This window comes from Protopterus annectens, chromosome 7.part1, assembly GCF_019279795.1.
Source record: "Protopterus annectens isolate FY-2018-M chromosome 7.part1, PAN1.0, whole genome shotgun sequence".
In the NCBI taxonomy this organism is placed as follows: Eukaryota; Metazoa; Chordata; order Ceratodontiformes; family Protopteridae; genus Protopterus; species Protopterus annectens.
In genome coordinates, this window is record NC_056740.1 from 188516236 (window position 1) to 188534061 (window position 17826).

At 39.1% G+C, this 17826-nt stretch overlaps 1 protein-coding gene across 1 annotated transcript in view; it reads right to left on the reverse strand.

Moving 5' to 3' along the window:
* The window catches only part of LOC122807680 (cullin-associated NEDD8-dissociated protein 1-like), a 1198738-nt gene that overhangs the window by 480776 nt on the left and 700136 nt on the right, over window positions 1-17826 (reverse strand). Inside the window, exon 8 of the mRNA XM_044078634.1 lies at window positions 10728-11020. Within this exon, the coding sequence (XP_043934569.1) occupies window positions 10728-11020 (293 nt within the window). The remainder of the gene's footprint in view (window positions 1-10727; window positions 11021-17826) is intronic.

The following is a 17826-nucleotide window of genomic DNA, read 5'->3' on the forward strand; positions in this document are numbered from 1 at the left end:
TCCTTTGGATGAGATGCCTAATAACTATGAACCTGTTTTTCAGCTTGTCATCCATTTTCTATTGCAATATACCAGCTTACCATTTTTTTAATTTAACATAGGCAATTTATTCTTTGACGGCAGCAGGCACTGAATTTGTAGATGAAACACTGAAATATACAAGTGTTGCTGTATAATACAAGGGATATAATTCAATTATATATTATAATTAATACAATCAGGTAAATCAAATAACTTTTGCATGGCCCTAACGGTGTGCAAGGAGTCTATTGCTTGAAAACAGTTCAAAGGTAAATAACCTGCCACTGGCCAGATGCATTTTCTTTGAATGTGGGTTTCAATGCCGTTTCATTGAATGTGAGTTTCAAAAGTAGAGAAGCTTTAATGCCAAGTCTGTTTTCATTGCAAGACTATTGCTTTGTTTAGGTTTAGTAAATGTCTCAGTGTTTGGGCTATAATGTTTGAAATAAAAGTTGTAAATTTAAATCCAACTGCCTGTAATCATTGTAGAACTAAAGCATAACACAGTATGCACACAGATTTGAAGAGTGTCTACAGTAAATGGGGAGAAATAGCCAAGTAATGGGACACTGGAATGGCTGTGTGGGCGGGGCTTGGGTGGGTGGACTTGGGCGGGGCTGTGTTGGCAGGGGGCGGGGCAAGATATGTGGGTGGGGCTCTGGGTTTGCACCCCCCTGCAAAAAATCCTGCGGGCTCCCTTGCTACTGGGGCTTTATTGTGTCGCCCTCCAAGTCACTTTTTGTCGTTTAGTGGTGGTTTTGGTGACTCTGGACAATTTTTCTTGTTTATTGCATAACAGATACCTTTTTATCATTTCATTTGATATGGAAAAGGAGTCCCCTCTTATGATTCTTACTTCAGGTCATATTTTCTGCCAAATTGTAAAATCTTACAGAAGTCTATTCACCTATGCTAAGGGATACTGTGATGTAACATGCCTGCTGTAAAAAACATGCACATTCCCAGAACCTGCCAGTTCACTCCCATGACAATACTGAACATCTTCTGATAAAGAAGATAGCACAGACATGATAACATATTAAGTAATATATAATATATTCTTCCTGGAGTTAAAGGAGCTGCACCCCAAGGGGGAATAAATAGCCGGCAAAAGATAATCAGCAGAAGAAGTGAAAAGGAATATTTTGGATCCATCAAGGAGGGGGTCCTCTCACAGATAAACTAATATAATAAGAACATCTCTGTTACTTCTGCCACTGAGGAGCTTCATTAGTGGGTTCCTATGATTAGGCTGAATCCCAAGTAGTAACCATCACAGTGGAAGAAGCTGGAAAATCAAACACATAGCTCAGATATTACGATCCTGAAATACTGACTTTCCAAAAGTAGCCTGACTTCCCAAGTCCAGTTACTTTGACAATGCTTGCTGGAGATAAGTGCAGGAGGATAAGGGGCCATGGCACAAATATATGCACTGGAAACATTCTTGAAACAAGCAGTGGGGGCATGAACTGTTCTGGTGAAAAGTTCTGACAATGCATTTTTTCAACAGGTTTCAATAAAGTTTGCCTCATAGCAAAAGTATGCACGTTGGAATCCACTTAGAAAATGCCAGCTCGACAGTGCAAACTACACTTCTCATAAATGACCATTACAGGTGTTTGGGGACAGGGAAACAATGTTCAGCTGTGCACCAACTGAAGGTAGTGCATGTTGCACGGAGGTCTGTGCTAGGCCTGGTGCATGTTTTAGAACAAACATCCTATAGGGGCAAGCTAATAATTGTGACTTAAGCACTCAGACAAGTGTCTGCTTGATGTACTGCCCCAGAGATTCAAGTCCTGACATGGGACGGCCTATGAACTCTCCCCAACCAGGAACTTCTGCATAAGTAGATCATGAGTCATGGTAAAAGAGCCCTTAGTTCCATGTATTATTGACTGATGGCTGAATACCTTAGATCAGACTGATTGACAAGGTATACAAACAGCCAGAATAGAGCACTGCAAGAATTCCATTATACAACCCCAGTAGAGGGAGATGGGGGCTTACCTCCAAGTCCTTTATCCTCCAAAGATAACACTGGGTTGGGGATTCAGCCTTCATTAGCCTAGTGTGAATTCATCAACTGCACAGTAAAGTTGCCTCTAGAAGAATCTAGCCTCAATCTGCTCTCCAGGTAGTTGCCCTTGTAACAATATTCTGAATTAAGTTTGGGCTGCTAGGAGGACTATCTCCCATAAACATCATATGAACAGTTTTTGACAGCACCCATTTTTTAATCACACAGCAACCCACAACTTTTTCCATCTACCTTCAAGTATCAGGGTTGAATCCGTGATGGTTGCAAACGCTGTCCTCTTCTCTGGGGCAGTACAAGTGCTTTCTGAATCTTTTTACAAATGTCAAATAAACAATGGATAAACCAGGGATGTGTTACTAGTCTCCATAAGGTGTTTTCTCAAACTCTCCTAGAAAGTATACCACATGACATGCAATTTCTTGTAGCTAGGTATTTGCATTTTAAAAGATACACACCCAGTTCAGTAGAACATGTTTTTAGTTACCAAATATATTTATAAATTCTTTGAGGTAGCACGGGTTACATAATTTAAAATTATCCTTATACTAAACATGTCAAAAGCTTGTACAAAACAAGACATTTTTGTACAAAATTAAAAGACATTTTAATATTTGCAGCATTTCACCCTTTAGTACTGTGATCAACTATTGAGTCGTCTATATATCTTGCTAGTTTCTTCAATAGACTTCTAAATCTAATTTAACAAGGTGCCCCTCTCTGTAGAGCTGATCTTATTGTTGGGATTACCCGTGCTGCTCAGTGACCACCTGGAGACACAACCAGAACAGCCTCTAACTCTTGCCTTTCATAATCATTACAGTCTCTACATTCTTGCAAAAGTGCTGTTTGTGACATTTCTTATTGTTCTTCCTCTCTGGAATTCAAACTACAAAAATGCATACAGTTCCTCCTATGTAGCTTTCCGTCTTTCCCATGGATAACACATGATATTGGTTTGGCTGCTTGATCAACTTCAGCGTCAAGCTACAAACCTAACCACTGTTTTCTGTATTCTTTATCTCCAGCAGGTAAATCAAGTCTTCTATAGTTTCTATAGCATTAGTATTTTGGTTAGTGTTGCTTTATTCCTAGTACTTCCTTAAATTTGCACCTATTTTTAGGCACCAGTGATGTACTGGAAGTAGTGCATTTGCTTTTTAACCTTCTGTCCATAACAATTGAGCTGGTGAAATTACAATGGGGTATTCTTTTATTCCAAAGTTGTGAAAGGACAATCTTCACAACTACTACTATACCTTTTTCTTATTAGATTCTTCACTGTTTTTATAGTTTTATCCTTTTGACCATTAAAAATAAAATAGTGTGGATTGGGTGTTATATGTCTGAATTCAAACCTGCACATATATCTGAAGGATCACTTTCAGATTTGACAACACAGGTGTCCACCTGTCACATGAATATATATTTTAATGTTCTAAATATACATATCTTTTGTCAGTTTGATTAATAATCCAGAAATACATGGTGGCTTGTTTAAAATGAGAGAAACAAGGCCCAATCTACTTAATGGAAGACAGAACTGGTATGCTATGATTTCTTTCCTTGTGTTGTTAAGTTATGAACTACATATGACAAAACTCTATTTTGAATTGACATTCTTGGTCAGTATTTTTTTATATATTTTATTTTTAAATATGTGTCTATTCAGTTGCTTGCAAACTGTTTCATAAAATTTAAAAACTTAACCCTAGATATAACTTATTTCATCCCAAAAGGAAAATCCCTTAACCCAATTCAAGTTTAACTTGGACAACTGATCATCAGGTAAAGATTAAACATTTATTCCTCCTAAAATTTCTTCAGTTATCAGTTCACAAACAGATAAGCTACCACTTCTGTTTCTGCATCTACTATTTAAACCAAGACTATGATCAAATTGATTAAGCAGGTACCTAACTGCTGCAGTTCAGCCCCAGAATGATCAAATGCAACAGGGCAATGATGTTTAACTTGCTTCATAGCAGGTATGCTCAATCACCAATGTCTCCATCCCACAGAACAGAGGCATAATATTGGGCTAAACTGAATCATCTGACCATCAGTCAACTAATGTTCTAGCTCCATCTATCTCAACCTGTCATGTAAAAATTAGGATCAAGCAGCACTACTTATGTATCACTCCCTACCCATTAATGCAGCATATTTAATATGTAAAATGACAACAGGAACTGTTCTACAACAGACAACCTTGAAGGAAAATAAAAACTGCAAAAATACTGTGCAAAGTGTGCAAGCTGCTTACACTACAAGAGTACCTCAATCCCTCTCCAAACCATTCCTTTGCAAGATAAGGCCAGGGCCCGACCACCATCCTATTCCAAACTCCTCCCTTACAAGATGATACAGCCAGAGTCCACTGTTAAATAACATCACTTTTATTCTGCTGCTAGAAATTCTGTAAGAATGGAATTAAGACAGGTGAAAGAGAATGCATCTTAGTACCTTAGATTTTTTTTAACAAAGGAGAATATGGAAGAATGCTGCAAATAAAAGACAAAAGTCATGCTACTGTTTGGCCATTTATAAGTTTGCCAAGGAGTTATATATGCTATACATGCATATCAATGTTCTAAAAAAGCAGCTTACCAATCATCAGAGGGGTCTTTGTGCTGTATTCCTCGTCAAGGGTGAAGCCTCCCCCAAAAAGAAAACAGGACCCCATTTCTGACCTTAACTGCTGTTGCTTGTCAGTATAAGACCCCTGTATAGCAGGACTGCAACCAGTCATGCACTTTGTGCTGTAATCCCATGCACATCCACTTTTCATTATCTGTTAATGTCGTTTCCATGTGTACTCTACAATCCTAAGGTCTATTATGAGTTGTCTTGTCTGCTGTAAGTATGACTACATGGCAGTACAAATTTATCCATTGTACTCCTATTCCTAAATTCCTTATTATAATATGGTTTTCTGCAACATGGTGGTAGCACTTTTTAACATGCAAAAATTGCCCTCACAACTCAATAGTGATGCTAATAATGTAATTTAATGCAACTATCTCTTAATTGCTGCTGTAAAGTGATGTGTTATCAGCCACAGTCAGCACTACTCTGCTTGGCCATTCCTGGTATAGCAGTTCATATGCACAATACTTTCATCCAATGACACTGCTGCTAAGCTTGTAGGGCTGCTTGACACTGCTAAGCTTGTTGGGCTGCCTGTGCATGCTAGTGATACTTTCCTTTGTGCATCCTTGCTGCCAAAGATGAACATCACAGACTGTCCATAATGTGCTGATGTGCACAACGGGGTACCATTTACCTCCTCATTCTAAACTAAGTCAACATGACGCTCTTCAAAAGGGTGGCTTTTGCCTGCTGCAGCCAATGTGCTAAAATATTTCTCTATTTACCACACAGATATTACACACAGAACTTGTTAGGGTCACGTGATGGCCATGTACATGACTAATGCCTGGCACCAGCTTACTAGGGTGGCGGGTGATGACACAATCATCTGCTCTGCTGAATGGTGTTGGCACATATACAGCAACCTGCAGAGGCACCACCCTGACATGTTCCAGCAACATGAGGAAAAGGTTAAGGAAAGAGACAGCATTCAACAAGTAAGCATTTAATACATGGTTTTGCATTGTATTTATGACCTATTGTCTATTACTGTCCTTGCGTTCTGTTGGCAGGGACAAAAAGTAATGATTACTGCAGTTCCTACATTTTACAGCAGCAGATGATATTGCATCAAACTGGCAGGCCTGCCCAAGAAGTGACAGTCTTCTCAAGCAGAAGTACAGTATAGTTTGAATGCGTTGCACTTTTTTTTTTTTATCTCTCTCTCTCTCCTTCTGTTCCCTTCTTTTACAGGGTTAGCTGTGGTGCAAGATATGGAATGGAAGAGGCCACCTGGGTCTGTGCTACCAGACATGCTTGCTGCAGGGTCAGCAGTGGTCATCAGGCCTGCCTCTCTAGAAGGGGACAAAGGTTACCCTGTGATAGGTGAAATGCAGGCCTCATTGATGGCTTTATGGCAACCTCTCAGGAGGGAGGCAGAGGCTTTTTTTTTATAGGGTCCTGGAAGGTTCTCCCTGGATCACCTGGCATCAGGTGCAGTGGATGGTCAAGACTGATGTAGGCCAATGGCTGGACATCCACACTGAAACCACAGAGCATCTTCTTGTGTAGCTGATAGAGTTGTCTTGCCAGGTGGCCCCTTCTCTCAAACACCACCACCTCACTGCATGTCTCAGGTCAGTCATGTGACCACCCATAGACTTGTCACTTCAGTAACTTGACTGGTGCCATCAGAATGGCTGCAATAATTCAGTAAGCAACCTTTCTGTCAGCATGCCAGCAAAATACTGGACCTAACAGTTGGCTGATTAGCAGTGAATTGCATCATGCTAAACACTTGTGCAACTTAGTGCATCACCATGGTGTTTTTGGTATTGTGGAGTACCCCCATCTATCTCATATTTTATAACTGTACCTCTTACTGTCCATCACTTATCACATTTCCAAAGACCCCAAAAAGTTACAAGACATTGTTTATGATAATGATAAAAAAAAGGACAAAACAGAAGAGAAGGTAAAAACAAATGCCATCTCAGAGGTTATACATTTTCAGAAGGCCAATAAGCAAAATGTAATAGGTAAATGCATACACCAGTCAAAAATCCTGACCCAGAACCACATCACTATAATAAAATGAAAGCAATAATGTATGCATCCCAGCAAACTTACTGTAATTAATTTTTGGATAATGAAATAAAAATCTTTACATTAACGACCCATTGATACAATACAGAGAAAAAGTACTCCACACAAAATCTACCCCTTTCCTACCAACAAATAACTTTCAATTGAGCAGAACTGCAAGGATAATTCAAGGGAATTATGCTATGTCTTCAAAGTCTACTCCATTTCTCAAGATATTTATGAATTTATGCTTTTTGCTCAATGACTGTTAGCCATCAAGCCTCCCCAAAATAGGTTTGAGTCCATTTGTTCCCTGCAGTGAATATCCATAATAAATGGGCTAATCCAGAGCAGTAATGGAAGTGATCGGTGGCCCTTTTGGCAATGCAGCAATGATGGCATATAGTGCATGCCCAAGCATCCTCCCCTGGGTGGGGGATGTGTAATCTACATCACTACAGGAGCTACTATGTCATCCCAGGTGAGTATATGCTCCCATGCACCTGCAATGAAGGATAACACAAATGTGACTTGGCAATCAAATGTCCACCCTATGGCTGTCCATGTGTTTTCACCACTCCTCCAAGGCACCGTGGCAATGGACATGACAGGCAAGCAAATCCTCTCTGTTTCAGCTCCAAGAGATGTTAGTGGTATTAATAAAATCCAAGTAATCTGGGTCATAGTCAGGGCTTTCTCTTTTTGCTAGCGGTGATGAATTATGCATGCTTTTTGTCTTATTTTCCTACTTATACAGCTTAAATTACCACACACAGCCCGGTAAGAGAGTTGTTATTAATCCAATGCTCACAGATTCTTTGTTTAGCTATCATGCTATACATGAACTCTTCACTCCTTCATGGCTGCCAACAGAAGCATAGCAAGAGGGGGGTGAAGGGGACAGCCAACCTGGATGCAAAGTGTTAAGGGGAGCAATCGAGAAGAGTAGCTCCTGCATTCTTTATGTACCATTTCTAAATGCCAGCACAAAAAGATACTTCAGTACTTCATGTATGTTAACCTGTAGCAAGCTTTGCTCTTCAACTGAGGGGGCATAGATCTGGCTGTAGGAAACAGATTGGTACAACTGTACCAGTCTGCTTGCTATAGTAGAAAGAGACTTCCTTTTTTGCTCTTCACTTTAACACCTGAAGGGGTGGGGTGCTACATCATGGACCAGCGCCAGGTGCTAGATGACCCAGCTATGGCTCTAGTGACCAATAGGTATACAGAATGCTTTGCTTTAAGTAAACACCATCACATACTTGGAATGATAGAAAGCATGACATTCATTAAAGTAATCCTACAAATTAATCCAGAAACCGTGTGGGCAGATATTCTGAAAAAACTATGAAACTAGGTAGACAGCAGGCTCTTCTCATATGGGACCGCTAATAAAATAACATTTATTTATTTTAATTATTCATTTTTCTGGATCTGCCCCTCTTGTATCATCAAGTTCCTATCCCCTACTATTCCTTCAAATACCTAGCATCCTAGGGGTAGCATAAAGAGGAATAAAAGAACTGGGGATCATGACTAGCATCCAGCAGAAATTTAGAAGACTTGTGTGCACCAACTCCCCCCCCCCAACTAGCTGAAAATCACATCCCCCAGATCCAATGTGAATGCATGCTTTCATAGATCTACGTTTCCAGCTTAAACACATCTGCAGTCTTTTCTAGTCTAAGACTCCTCAAAGACCCTAGTAGCTACAAATGCTGCAATCCTGTACTCTCTCCCAAGTGGACCTACAGTGGCAAGACATTCAACAATGTCATTCCCCCCAAGACCAGTGATTTGGCATTGGCCACTCACCTGTATCCCTCCACTGCAAGATCCTCTAGCTCTTGTACTGTTAATCAAACCTGGGTCAAGTGTGGTATGGTCAAAGCAAATACCACTATGCTTCAGAGATTATGCTACTATGATAAAACAATAAAGTTATTTTCTATAACATCAAATCTGTAAGAATATAATTTTTAGCAGCCATAAGGATCACTCAGCAAATAAAACTTTTCCATGTTGATACCCCTTTCCTATCAGACGTCCCCTACCTCTTATTCTTCATTTCAGGCAACATTCAGCTAAGGAATGAATAAAAAAGGCAGCAAAATAGAAAACAAAGTACCAGGAATGAGGAAGGGTATGTCACCAAAGATGGAGCTTCTTCTAACCCCATCATTATGTTAAGTGCTTAACTTTATCTAACAAGAAAAGTAAATCTGACAGCCATTACAGCAGAGTCCTTAGATAAGCATCCTAGGTGGCCATTGTCATGAGAACATGCCACAAATGACAGTAACCCTGAAAGTAGACCTGACCATAATGTCCAGCTTCTACTGTCTCGGAGTGTCTTCAGACCAAACTGTAGCTGCATAAACATTATTTGTTAAGGTTATATAGGAAAAAAGCCATGAACTATCCACTACTCAAGTGGATTCAGCTGTGGTGTTCCCAAAAAGCAGCTTTCCATGCTTTTTATGAGAATATAGTACAACCAGTTAACCACTTGGAAAGGATAATCTGAAAGACTTTCATGTTGAGATATGATTTAGGAAAGGTCAGCAGTGTGACTTCAGGGGTAAAATCTGTGGCTCATATCACAAGGATTGGGATTTCAGTCACCATTTTCAATCAATAGCTATGTGAAGCCTGCAACTTCTCCCTGTGTGTGTGGGCTTTCTCTAGGTACTTCAATTTCCTCTCACTTCACAAAACCATAGTCTCAAACTGTCTACATGCACTGTAATTAACAATACCCTTGCGTCCCAGGTTATGGCCAAAAGAAGGTCTGAGGACCAAATTCACTTACCTGGCTAACAAATAAATAAAACTTAAAAGAAACCGGTCATGTCTACATAATAAATTTGTTCATGTCCCACAAAATCTCAGTAATTTGTCAACATCCATGAGATGAAGATAGTCTTCCCTCTGATCTGAGTATTCCAGGCAGAAAGTTTCATGACAAGAACATGTTTGCTGAGACTGTGGGTTCAAAGATGGGGAAGGATAAGCTTCTCAAGCATAAATTAAATGCATATTGATGTAGCTTGCATAAACCTCTGTGTTTCAGACACTCCACTGAACTACAGAAGCCTGAACAAACAGCAGGAGGAGAAGATTCTATCACAATTAGAGACAGTATTTCTAATGAATCTCTGACAGATGGGCAAGCTTCTTTTATAAACAATTTGGGGCAAGATGGTCCTTGATAAGAGGATGAATTAGATGGAGCCACCATTTAAAATGGAGGTGTCGCTTCAGTGACATCCCAGTTTCTGACAAAGGAAGTTCTCAATTTCATCTTGAAAGGAACAATTTTGCCAGTTTCTTCTGAAAAAAAGATGAAACAGTCTGAAGGATGACTGGATTCTCATACTACCTGAATAGCTGAGAAAACTTGTAACACAAAGTCAGTATAGTCTTCCTCTACCATCTTCTGATGGTCTTGTTAAATATCAGACAAACTGTGCACACAGAATACTGTGTGAATCTACTAGCAGTATGTACATAGGGTGCATCATCCAACAGGATGGACATCACAAGGATAAGGGAAGGGGACTAGGCCCAAACACAAAGAAGTAAAACAACTGCAAAGGAAACTGCCAAGTACTGACAAGGAATTAAAAGTAGGTTGGGGGGGATAACCAGAACGTTTACAATAAAGATCACCACTCAAAACAGACTTCTTTCCCCCAATAGCAGCCTGAATCAATTTTCTTCTGTCCATACACAAAGTGCAGGAAAAAACTGGGAAAGAGTGAAGTGTGATACATGGTGAGAAGGGGGAGAGAGAATGGTAGCCTGGGAAACTCATCTGTGGAGAATTCCCAATGCTCGTGACAAACCGTGCTCCTTTACCAAAGGTAGGAATCTCTTTATACGATCTTTTGCTCAGTTTACACAATGAGAATACCCTGAAATTATTATGCTTTTTTTTTTTTATTTTAACATGCATTTGTCTTAGTTCTAATAAAAAACAAACCTGATTTTGGAGTATCACAAGCTGCAACTCTTCCTTCCTTGAACTATCAGATGACTTTAGCCATGTCTGAATTGGTCGGGTTTGCCGCAGCAGTGATATATAAGCATGGAAGATATCAGCTCTGACATTCTCTTCTCTCTCTTTAAATCGACTGATCAGTGCTGGGGACACAGTTTTGTAAAATTCCTGCACCATGTCATGTCTAGTACTAATGATGGCATCCAGACATTTGACGGAAGCACGACGAACCTTCCAACTCATATCATCATCATCACTATATTCATCCTCGCTCTCTGTTGAAAAAGAAAAGTCACAGCTACTATTATCAAGTTCATTGTGAATAATAACTTTAGAAAGGCAAAAAAAAAAAAGTCACCAGCTTCAAATACAATCACGCAAGTCCAAAAAAGTATCCTAATATCCAATATTTCTTTTTTGTAAATTTAGAAAAAAAGCAGCAAAACCAGAATGATTACTTAGAAAAGAAATTTAAACTACAAATCTGAAAGAAGCACTTTTATGCAAAATATGAAAGATAATATGAATGACAAGAAGGTAAAAAATGATCAAGGACAGCTCTTAATACAATTACGTGCTTTACCAGCACCTTACTGCTTTATTTAAATATTAAGCAGTACTTCAAAGTTAAGTTGAGCTGTTTACTATATACTGCAACCTCACATACAAAATATTGTTTAATACACATCAAAACAATTCTACACAAAGCCTGACAACTAAAAGGCCAAAATATTAAAGAATGACGTAAACACGAGCAACATGACAAAACACACTAGTGTATACTATAAAAATCTATATGCACATTTAGTTTTTTTTTTTTAATTTACCCTTTTGTTGACTAAGTTAGTCCCACTAGAACAGTGGCCTCTTTTCAGGGGATTACCTGAGGTGGTATTCATATTGACAAGTGGAAACTGGCTAGGACACCATGGAAGTTCCCCTACTCTTTTTGACAAGTGCCAGGGGATCTTTTACATCCAGCTCAGTTACTACAAACTCAGGTAGATGGAGCCTCAGTTTAACATTTCATCTGAAGGACAGCACAGTCAGGAGTGCAGCACCTTCCATATGCTGCACTGCAGTGTCAGTAATAAATTAATCCAGATTCCTGGGATGGGAATAAAACCTGTATTCTTTTGATCATTCAGCACCTAAGGCAAGGGTGTTACCTGTTGTGCCACTGACACGGCTAATCTTTGTGCATATTAATATGTGCAACAAGGGAGGAGATATGCAGGACACATATACCACTGCATGCTCAGAGTGCTGTAAAGGATTAGCCAAAAAGGCAAGTGCCTTATAATCCATGGGCTCATGGTATTGTCTGTAACATGCACACACCCCAACTGATTATTGCTCTTAAAAATGGGCATCTGTATTTTTTCCCCTGGTGCCCTTCAGGTTGACCATGAGCGGCATGGCTTTCTTTTGAGACTCAAGTCTCTCTTGATAAGAAGGAAGTGTTTTGGGAAATCTCTTACTACCCAGGGGGGGGGGGGGGGGGTACGTGAGAAGTGTCACTTTGTACTACATTTTAATGTTAAGAGTTCCTCCTCCCATTGTAATGGCTCTTACACAGGATTGTAACTTGTTGATTATTATGGAATTTTTGCATGAAATTTTCAGAGTAGCCATTTTATGGACACTTCTATAAAAATTGTGTGTGCCATTAAGTGATTCCACATCTAAATATCATTTCACAGTCATTTTCATAAACTGCATTGTGGTAGGAGTTGCAAAAATTCAATTTTACAGCACAGGCAGAGGCAACCCATGGATGGTATACTGACAATCCAAGATCAAAATGTTAAGGTTTTGAAGGGTTATGAGCATTTGTTAATGATAAGGTTTAAAGGACCGGAGTTCCGCTGTGGTGACCCATAACCGGGAAAAGCCAAAAGACACAACACAACAAAAAGTGCATTGCCCATTTTAACTAAGTGATTGTTGAAAAGGGGTTATGACCTTTTAATTATGAGGAATTTTGGGTATGGAATTTTCAGAGAAGTCAGTTTAGGGACTCTTCTTCCTAAATGCTGTATGCCATTTTATACAATTTCATTTGTAAGTGCAGTTTCTCAGTTGTTTCAACAAATCCAGTTTTGGATCCAGACAGTACCAATTTAATATCACAGTTCATTCAAGTGGTAGCAGTCAAAGGAGAATGTGGGCTGAAAATCTGGGCTCAACACACTACACATTGGCAGAGTTATAGGCATTGGTTTAAATTAGCATTAAAACATACATGCCGTGTTTTACCAGTTTTCTAGCTGAGCACCTCATGCTTACAGCTGCCCCGGTAATAGTTTCTAGACTTTTGTTTTTACATTTAAGAACATATATCTTTTTCCTGTTAAAAATATGTGGAAACTGACTACAGAGTATTCAAGTGCCAGCTACATTTGGCAGTAACAGAAAAAAATGTTTTCAATGAGATTTTAATGGCTGTGAGGCAGAATGCAGCTGTGTCTGAATGTGAGGTTTAGTTGGCCTGTACTAGCTTTCTCACATGCATGCAGCACATTTGATACAGAAGTAGTTAATCTGATTGGTCAGTTTGCCTTGCACATTTTATAAATAGTCATTAAATATGCATGCTCATACATTTTTATATGCACATGTTATTACCAAATGTGGTTGTTCTGGACTGTTCTCTTAGCAAAAACTGAGCGAGATATATGCAAAATACTCTACTACAGAAAGGGAATGCCTGGCCTTCAAATGGCCATTGTAGTCATAGGTTCATAAGCGGTTACTAGGCTAATAGACTTGGGGCCTTTACAAGCCTAGCCATGTTATACCAGTGTTCCCTAGTTTACCTTGGTTAGATGGTCGTTATTCGCAGAACAAACCTATGATACGCACCGACTGCCCCTGTCCGTGAGGGACATAGGTGCCACCCCAAGGGTGAATTTACAGTCTCCCATCCAACTGTCGAAGTTGCACTTGAATAGGGTTATTGAAAAGCTCTGCTTAATGCAAACTGGGAGTTTATTCCAAGGAGCAGCAATATCTGAGAGATATATCCGTCTCTCCAACATGTTCAGTTAATGTCAAAGGTTAAGTTGAGGTCCCTAGAGTGAGTGACTCTTGTCCCATTTGATTTGTGGATGTGCAGCACTTCCATTACGGCATGGTTAGAAACTGCTCTGTAGGCCGGGCACAAGTCACTTTTCAGGAGCCTGTAGTATACAGAGTACACTGACAGGGCTTTCAGTCTTTCCATGTAGGTCATGTTCTGGAGGCCCTGAATTTTCTTAATGAGAAACCTCTGTGGTCCCTTCAGCTGCTGCAGGTGTATGGTGAGGTAGATGCAAAAGGTAACATTGTACTCCATTAATGGTCTGATGAGGTGAAGTACAGAGGAGTTATAACATCCTTAGTCTTGGATGCAATGCCCTTACTTATGAGATGTGTAACATAGAATGCTTTCCTTAACACTGTGGACACATGGTGATAGACGTTTAGATTGCTATTACTTGTGTTCCAAAATCTCGCACCACTGGGTTTGAGCTTGGGGGGAGGGGGGGGGTGTAGTCAGTATTGCAATTTGCAGGGACCTCCTCTTTGCCAAAGGGGATAATAATGAACTTCGTTTTGGCATTTAGGTTTAGTCTGTGGCTTTGGCACCAATTATTTGTCTGTGTTAGCCCCTTTTGTAATATGTTAACATCGTTTGGGGACTCAATAACTGCACCCAGTTTGCAATCATCAGCAAATGGGGTAAGCCACAGGCCGTCTACTTTCACCTAGACTTCTGATAAACAAACAGTAGAGGGCCCAGCAGAGATCATTTTGCACATGGGCCACAAAGCATCATAGAAAATGAAGTCTGATAACTAGTAGAGGTAGAATTCCCAACGTTGACAGTATGTGTTCTGTCAGTGAGCCAGCTGGCTACCCATCTAGTGACATATGGGTTAAATCTCCAGTTTTTAATTCCTCCAAATCTTTTGAGTTTCTAATACCATGATGGGAATGGACCCCATTGCCAAGTCAAAGTATGATTAAAGTTCATGAAATTAGCACCGTTTCAATCTTTGATGTCAGCCAAAAGTGCTCTTTGCAGAACCCGTAATGTGCCCAGTAATAACTCTCCCTGCAATTCGTATGGGATGACATGTACTGGTTTTAGATTCTTTTTTATAAGCCCTGTTGCTCCTACTACTATTGGAGTTGTCTGGGTATCTTTCTTCCACATTGCTCTTGTTTCTGCCTGCAAATCTTGATATAAAATGACTGTGCGTGTGTCTCTACGCAAGACTCTGTAGTCACTGGGTGTAGCGATTTCAATGAGCAATGCTACTTTTGTTTTCTTTTCATGGACCACTATATCTGGTTTTCTCGCATCTATCTTTTGAACTATTCGTAATGGGTGATCCCGTGTGAAGTAGACTTCATTTTTTATGATGCTTTGTGGCTCATGTTTCCAGTGTTTTTCAGCCACTTCAATACCATAATGATTGCACAATCCCCACAGTGCAACAGTCTTGCCACATTATTATGCCTTTCAGTATACAGTCCTTATGCCATTAGTAAGTCACAACCAACAGCAAGTTGTGCGACTGTTTCCAATTGTGTTTTACAAAACCTACATTTGTCTGTTTCTCCCACATGTTCAATGGACTTTGTAAACCATCGTGCAAGTATCACACTATCCTAGGCCACTAATATTAACTTCTCATCTTTTGGTTTGAATTCACCTCTCCTTAACCATTCCTTTTTTCGATCCTGATCGACATGAGGCTCTTCCATAAGTTTTCTATACTTGCAACTATGCTTATGCATTTTCCACATATCTTCCCTTCTCATCTAATCCTTCACCTTGTATTCTTTTGTTTTTTGGCACATTTATTTGCTGCCTGATTTTTATCTACTTCTGGTTTGATTTCCATTGCTGCTTGATGCCAATATGCTTCTGCTAGACTAAGCAGGGAAGTCATCTTAGATGTATTCTCCTCATGTTTCAAAACTTTCACTACATTTGGGTCATGTAAGGTCAGCAGATGTGTGCAGTCCCACAATTGCAGATCTATACATGCAATCAATTTCAAAGAGGCACATACCTCCTTCGCAATGGGGAATATATAATCTTGGTATGTAATGATTTTTATAAATCATTTGGTGAGCATGAAGCATCCTTCTTTTTTTCCTGTCTGATCTATCCAACACATTCTGGGGCTAGTCAATCACTTCAAAACTGTAAGTTGGAACAGGAAGAGCAAATTGGTTTATAGCTTAAATTAATACTGAAAACAATGTTGACATCTAGGAACAAAAATCAAGTCTTCTAAAATATTCCTTACTAAGTTTTATTCGCATTTGTTCATGTTATACTGTTGATCCTTCATCAATTCCCAAATATTTATACACTTTCTCTTGCTCAAGTTCTTTTATATCCTAGACTGATGTTTTCTTGGTGCTGCAGTTTTCCTGCTTTAAAGATTGCTTTTGCACATTTATTAAGACCAAATGACAGTCTTATAGAATCTGAAAAAGTTTTGACTACTTGCAGTTGTGCTTTCAGTTCCCCAACTGATAAGCTATACAATATTAAATCATTAACACAGAGAAGATGTGAGGTCTTTACACTTTGTTGTTTACTAGGAGCCAAACTACAGCCATGGCCTAATCTGCTAAGTAAACAGCTTCAAGGGTTAAGGGAAGACAGAATAGCAGTGGTGACAGGGAGTCAACCTGGAATATCCCCCTTTGAATTTTTATCGCTGGAGTAATTTGTCCTTTATCATGGCTTAATCGCAAAGTGGTTTGCCACTGTTTTATGGTCACTGTAATGTAGCTGATCAATGTAGGGTGCATCTTATACAATTTTAAGCTCTTTTTTATCCAAGAATGTGGGATACTATCAAATGCTTTTTTGTAGTCAATCCAAACCATACTTAGATTCTTCCCCTTTTTACAGTTCTCCATTCTGACTTTATTTAGCAACAGATGATCATTTGTTCCATATGACTTTCTTTTATTACCCTTTTGTTCTATTGCCATGATTGAATTTTCTTATAAATGACTATAAACTCTGTTGGCATCAATTCCGGTATATAGTTTATACATCATCGGAAGGCAAGTTATTGGTCTATAATTTTTAGGATAACTTGCAGGTTCACTCTTAAGTATGAGCATTGTTTTTACTGTTGTTAACCAAGCTGGTGTCTGTTCATGGTGCGCATATAAATAGTTCTTACTTATGTCTAAATCTTCGTGCAAAGGTGTTAATACTTTTAGCCAGAAGTTAGGTACTGCATCTGGGCCTGGGGCTTTCCAATTGGAGGCTTTTCTTAACTTTATCCTCAATCTCTCTGGCCGTTACCTCATCCCATTTCATATCCTGTACCTTTAAATGTGTTATTCTTTCTTTTACTTCTTTTATCCATTTAGCATCTTTATTATGTTACACAGGATCTTCATAGATATTTCTCCAAAATGTATCTATTTCTTCTTTTTTGAGTAGTCTTTCAAATTCCTTTTCCCTTGTTTCCCAGTTCTCTATAGAACTTTTTGGGGTCATCAATAAAGTGCTTATTTTGCACTTTTCCTTTATAGTTTTTCTGCCTGTGTTGAGATTTTTAGTTTATTATCTGTAATAGTGCAAGACAGATCTGGATACATTATAATACTATGCATTGCTTTTATCACGTCTATCTTTCTAAGTATTTTTGTTGATCTCTTCCCCTCTACTATATTCTTCTAACAGTTGCACTTATCTCATTTGCTTTACAGTTTTCTCTATTTGACACTTCCATGATGGTATTAGATTTCTCCCCTTCCTTTCCCTTACTACCCTGTGTTCTAGTGGTATAATTGTATCTATTATTAACTTAGCTGCACAGAAATATATCCTGTTTACTTCTGTTATATTGCATGGATCTCTATGGACAGTCCTAATTACTGTGTTTGTTTTATCAAACTTCTGACTTTTTGGGTTTTATTGAACTTCTGCAGTATATTTCTTTCATTGATCTTAATATGTCTACTAAATCAAGCAACTCTTCTCTTAGCTCATGTTCTTCTAAACAAAGGGCACATTCTTTGTTCTCCATTTCCTACGGGCACTCTATAGAGA